Source organism: Tachysurus fulvidraco, chromosome 21, assembly GCF_022655615.1.
Source record: "Tachysurus fulvidraco isolate hzauxx_2018 chromosome 21, HZAU_PFXX_2.0, whole genome shotgun sequence".
NCBI lineage: Eukaryota > Metazoa > Chordata > Actinopteri > Siluriformes > Bagridae > Tachysurus > Tachysurus fulvidraco.
In genome coordinates, this window is record NC_062538.1 from 2339221 (window position 1) to 2345404 (window position 6184).

General features: G+C 39.3%; 1 protein-coding gene across 1 annotated transcript; it reads right to left on the minus strand.

The window, feature by feature from the left end:
• Positions 1-1934: 1934 nt before the first annotated feature.
• On the minus strand, positions 1935-5525 carry pou4f4 (POU class 4 homeobox 4). Its single transcript, XM_027177235.2, has 2 exons — positions 5097-5525; positions 1935-4304 (listed from the first exon to the last, which is right to left on the minus strand). Exons 1-2 carry the CDS (start codon positions 5214-5216, stop codon positions 3348-3350), a joined length of 1077 nt encoding a protein of 358 aa, XP_027033036.1. The 5' UTR covers positions 5217-5525; the 3' UTR covers positions 1935-3347.
• Positions 5526-6184: the final 659 nt, after the last annotated feature.

A 6184-nucleotide genomic window follows, 5' to 3' on the forward strand; every position in this document is an offset into this window, starting at 1 on the left:
GCATTCTCCAGATTTTAAACTTCTTAATGCGCGGAATGCGTTTAATCGTCGGCCTACGAACATCGAGCATGCGCAGAGAGAAGCGCGGTTTATCCAAGAGAGAGAAATAGATCTATCCACGGAGACGTAATACCCGCAAAACAACAAGACGTTATTACTAATATCAATACAGTGCGGTGTGTGTATGTGTGTGATCTCTCTTCTGGTTTGAGCGGGTCTTCTTGCAGTGTTAGTAAGTTTCGGAAGGAAAAGAGCGCAGCGCAGTGCTAATGTAACGGAGAGAGCGCAATCATTCTCCCAAAGCTCCCGAGCCGAGCGGCACTCAACACTCGCGCGTCATTAAAATTTCATACGCCGCTGCTCGGCCCAAGGTCTATTTATGAAAATGCGCTTTCCGCTCCACGGGAAACACAAACCAGTAAGCAGGAATGTAAATCTAAAAGCAGAATTATGGCGTGTACTACTTACGGGCCTGGGTTTTTTTGTTTCTGTGTTGTTGTTGTTTTGTGTTGCAAAATAAAGTCGCAAGTGATATTGTAAAAACGCACCCTGATACTTTTGGCACTTCATGAATTATACAAATGATTTATGCAAATATTTATATATGAAGCCGCATGCGCCAGGACTATACGGTGGGCTATAGGGTCACCCTCTATCTCTTTCTCTCTCCCTCTCTTTCCTTCTCTCTCTTTATATCTCTATCACTCTCTCCCCATCATCACTGAGTGCTCATCAGTTAATGGCAGCCCTGCATCTGTCGTTTGTAGAATACATATTCTTCTGCTCGAATAGAGACAAGGCTGCTGCCTTGTTCTTCCCTTAGGACACCTTATTATTTTTAATACAAAAGAAATAAATAACTGGGGACAAATAATCAAAATATCTTTATTTATTTATTTTGTAATAATCGTTCAACGTGGTATCTTACACAAGCCTTTGTGGCGTATTTTAAAGGCAGAATTGTACAGTGGTTTGGACCTATATGAAAACCGCTGTATTAAATCACGCAAACACACACACACACACACACACACACACACACACACACACACACACACACACACACACACACACACTACACTACTAAACAGTAGCCTTTAATTTAACGGAATATTTATTGCTGTAGTGAGTGATGGGTGTAGTTTTTTTCCGTGTCACTAGCTGAAAAAGTTGTTTGGTGTGTCGAGTTTCAGTCTTGAATTTTCCTTTGACAAAAGCCAGTTTACCAACACGCTCATTCGATCAGAATCAACCATATTTTTTAAGAAATTGTAATTAATGCAATGTTGCTATTGTTGATTACTGTAGTGTACTTAAAGATTTTATAAAGATTTTACTCTGAAAAAGTACTTTCTTCATTGTATTTTTAAAAGCAAAGTCAATAACTTTACGTTAAAGTTACGGATTCTTCTTCCTCTTCTTCTCCCTCCTTCTTCTTCTTCTTCTTCTTCTTCTTCTTCTTATTATTATTATTATTATTATTATTATTATTATTATTATTATTATTATTATTATTAAATGTGCAATGAGAGTTTGACTTGTTGAACACAAGCAAATCGGCTTTCTTTACAAACATATTGAGAGATCAATACCATCATAACTGTCCGTATTTATTATTAATCCACATTATAGGATAAAAAACACCTGCTGATCGCCACTACAGTAAGAGAAAAAGAAACTGAAATGCCGGTACTTCTCGATAACATTAGACAAGCAACGAAGAAAGAAAAAGAAAGAAAGAAAAAAGAAAGAAAGAAAGACCATTTAAAACTAATACCAATAGTTTTATTTTTGTAATCAGTTATTATTTTGAGGAAAAGGGTTCTATATTTTTCACCAGACATCGGAAGTGATTTAGGACATAATAATAATAATAATAATAATAATAATAATAATAATAATAATAATAATAATAATAATAATAATTAGTAGTAGTAGTAGTAGTAGTATTTTGTTATTGTTGTAATTACATTTAAAATGTCTCATTTCTTAATAGAAAATCTTACGAAAATATTTTTTCGTTTCCAGAAATCAAAATTAATTTCCGCTCCCAGGTGAAATACATTTTTTGAGAAAGATTCTGCTGCCACCAGTGAGGTAAAACGTGCATGGTTTATTTGACTTTTTTTCTGTCGCTTACACAGACACACATTTAAACACACTTTCACAAATGAAAAATATGCCAACTTCAAAATAAATTAATGTCAAATAAATAAGTAATTACGAAAAAAAGAAAAACAATAAAAATATTTTTTTGAAATATAAATAAGTCAAAAATTGGTATCTCAACAATATCTACAAAGTGCAATGAACTTTTCAGAATGCAGTGACTCCATGTTTCAATCCACAGGCCCACTAATAATAATAATAATAATAATAATAATAATAATAATAATAATAATAATAATAATAATAATAATAGAACATATGTATCCTATTTATCAGATTTTAGATGAAGACATAGAGGGCCCATCATTATTATAACCACTTGATTGTCAAAGCATCGTTGCAGTGAAATTAGCTGAGACATACCACAATCTGTTTTTAGCATTCTGTGCTTTTTTAAAACATAATACCGAATCCGAAAGCCGCTTTTTAATGTTTTTTTTAAATTATTATTATTATACCGTATCTCCAGGATGGCTAAAGATGTGTCAAGATCATGAGGTAGACACAGACTGGGGCCTTGTGTGTGTGTGTGTGTGTGTGTGTGTGTGTGTGTGTGTGTGTGTGTGTGTGTGTGTGTGTGTGTGTGTGTGTGTGTGTGGGTGTGTGGGTGTGTGGGTGTGTTAGTGCGCCTTCGCCTGTGTGTATTTCTCTCTTATTGCGATGCAGACCGGGGAATTTCAAATAATAAAAGCGCCCTAAAGTAAACCACGCAATGGATGACTGTAATTCCGTCTTGTAACTGAGATCGAGTCCCTTCCTCCGAAACACACTGAATGACATTTAAAGTTTTAATGGCAAACTTTTTAAACCCTTATAAAGAAAATAACCTAAAAGGACGAAGTGATCTTCACAGAGGTGTGATGTATTCACAGATATGTACATGAATCGATATAAAAGAGTTATTTAAGAGAATATGTTATTATTCTATTTCCATTTTTTGTACAATAAGTGATTCGTTTCTTTCCTTTCGTCCAGTTTCGGAGTGTTTTTCTCCTCTTTGCGTCGCCATGAGTGGAGTTACGCTCCTGCATGCTCACATCCCGACAGGACCCGGTCCGCCCCGTGAGAGCTCTATCTGGCCCGTGGTTTTGTTTTTGTTTAGTTTTAGTTTTTATATTTTTTTTAGATTGGGGATGTCTGATGCTTCCTCGATGTCCATTAAAATGATCGCGTTTTGTTCAGTGCGTCGCTGAGAACTTCATGCGCTTCTGTTTTTGCCGCTGGTTGCAGAACCACACGCGCACCACGTTCTTTTTCAGGTCGAGCTTCTCGGCGATGGCGGCGATCTTCTCGGACGAGGGCCGTGGCTGCACTGCGAAGTAGGCCTCGAGCGAGCGTTTCTCCGGCGCCGCGATGGATGTGCGCTTACGCTTTTTGTCGCCTCCACTAAAGATCTCGGGCTTGGCCATCTTCTCGCGCTGCGCCCTCTCAGCCTCTTCGAGCCACGCTTCAAGGATGGGCTTCAGGGCCACCATGTTGTTGTGCGAGAGCGTGAGCGATTCGAAGCGACAGATCGTGCTCTGGCTCAGGCACCCAACACCGGGTATTTTGAGGTTGGCAAGCGCGGCGCCCACATCCGCCTGGGTGACGCCGAGCTTAATGCGACGCTGCTTAAAACGCTCGGCGAACGCCTCCAGCTCTCGGGGGTCTGGCTCAGCGTCCATGGACGCAGCGCTGGCGCTGGCGAGGGAGGCGTGCGCGGCCAGGGCGTGGTGCGGGTGGTGCAGGTTTACAGCCTGCGAGTGCGGGTGGTGATGGTGCTGCGCGTGGTTTATGGCCGCAGCCATGTGCGAGTGTGCGTGCGATGCGCCCGAGGCCACGTCGGCAGCGGTCGGCATGCCACCGAGTGAGATGGCGGGTGAGAGGTGGTCGAGCAAGTCGCCATCGAGACCTTGAGCCGGCTGGTGGTGGTGCGGGTGGTGTGTGTGATGATGAGACGTGAGCACGGACGGGTGGTGTAGGTGCGCCGGCGAGGATGTAGGGGTTCCTGTCATGCCTGTCATTGTGGTCATGGTGTGGTACGTGGCGTCTGGCTTGAACGGGTGGCTCTTCTGTGTCACAATGTCCACCGCGGCCAGAGCCTCGGCTCTCTGCAGAAGCGTCTCATCAAAACCGGCGAAGATGTTTCCTTGCAGCTACGAAATAAGAGAGCAAAATAAGAACATACATACTGAATCTCTACCATAATCTAATTATATATTTTTTAACCTATATTATAATTTACTAAGCACCTCTTGCAAAACATAAACGTAAATAAACAGCAAGATAAAAAAATACTATATTTAGCTAGATTTTAATTTTTAATTTTAAATCTTTAATTTTACAGTTTACACACTTTGTCTAATTTTGTCTATATTTAATTGTCTTATTTATCCCTTCTATAAACTAAACATTTTTACTAAACACTAAACGTTTTCCGGCACAAATGTCTTTCTGAACTTGGTCTCGAAAAACGAATGCTGACTAAAAGAAACTTTCAAGTGATACTTTATATAGAAAGTCTACGTTCACTGGGATTTTAGGAAATTTGGAGTAGAGATTTTCAACTTAAGTTAACTTGTTTCTTCAGTGCTCTTCAGGTTAAAAGATACATGCAACGTTTTTTTTAAATAATGTGTGTGTTTAAAAGCAAAATAAAATGACTCATAAAGTGCTCATTACGAGATTATTAGTTTACTTGTATTAGATTATTAGTATAGTATAGTATAGTATAGTATAGTATAGTATAGTATAGTGTAGTATATGACCTTATGTAACAAAATACTTTTCTTCAATACACTGCAGGTTTGCTAATTTAAAAAACAAGACATTAATATGACGTTAATGCTTTTAAGTCACACCTGACTGTCATCACTACACCACCGTTATGTCAGATATGATGAAGCTGTAGATGAATCGTGGATGTGGATAAATCGCACGGATCTTACCGACGGTGTGGGCAGACATGCCCGCCGGATCGCCTCCGAGCTGGAGTGCAGAGGTGTGTATTTGGGCTCGTGGAGAATCGGATGCATGCTGAAAGCTTGCTTGCTGTTCATGGACATCATGATTGCAGAAGTCAGAGTAGGTCGTTTCAAGTCTTCCTTGTTTAAGTCCGTATTTGCTCCGGTCACACTTGATGTCTTGAAGCGTAAAGCAGTCGGGGAAACGTCACAGAGGACAGGCAGCCCACCAGTCCTGCCTGGGAGGTCTTCGTTTGGCGTGGAAAAAAAATAAATTGCTCCTGTCAGCAGCCTTGATACGGCCCAGGTATTGACGCAGGCGTCTAAATATAAACGTGTCCCTGACTCCGCCCACACGGCGAAACCTGGCACGCCTTCTTCTAACTTTACTCTTTACGCATTGGCCGAATTAAGATCGAGCACGCTTTCTTCCCCTGACTCCCACCTTTTTGAGTTCCGTGCACTGCTGAATTCATGTCAGGGTGGAAAAGGGCGTGGCCTGTGATGAAATCCCGCCTTTGGAGTGTTCTCATTGGTGCTGAACAATGTGACAGATTCGCACGCTGTTAAACTAAATAACGCGGTTCAGGTTTTGGCAGGTAATGACACAGAGCATCAGAGACTAGAATATTAAGGAGATCACATTTTTGTGTCCGATAACGATAACGATACTGAAAGTATGAATATCAGTAAATATCGTCATCCATTCGCTATGTGTGTTTTTAAAATCGTCTAAGCTTTAAATTTCTGTATATAATAAATATATATAGAACAACTAAATATACATAGCTAAAACAAGTCATGTTGATCTGTTTTTGTTTCACTTTGGCACTTTGGTTTATTGTCTGTTGTTTGTTTATAGTTGTTTATTATGGTCTATTAGCTTGGAATGTAAAGTGTCCCTGAGAGCTGTGGAAAGGTGCTATATAAATAAAACTTAATAAATAATAATAATAATAATAATAATAATAATAATAATAATAATAAATAATAATAAACAACAACAATAATAATAATGATTATTATTGTTTATTTTTATTATTATTGTTATTATTATTATGATTATTAATGAT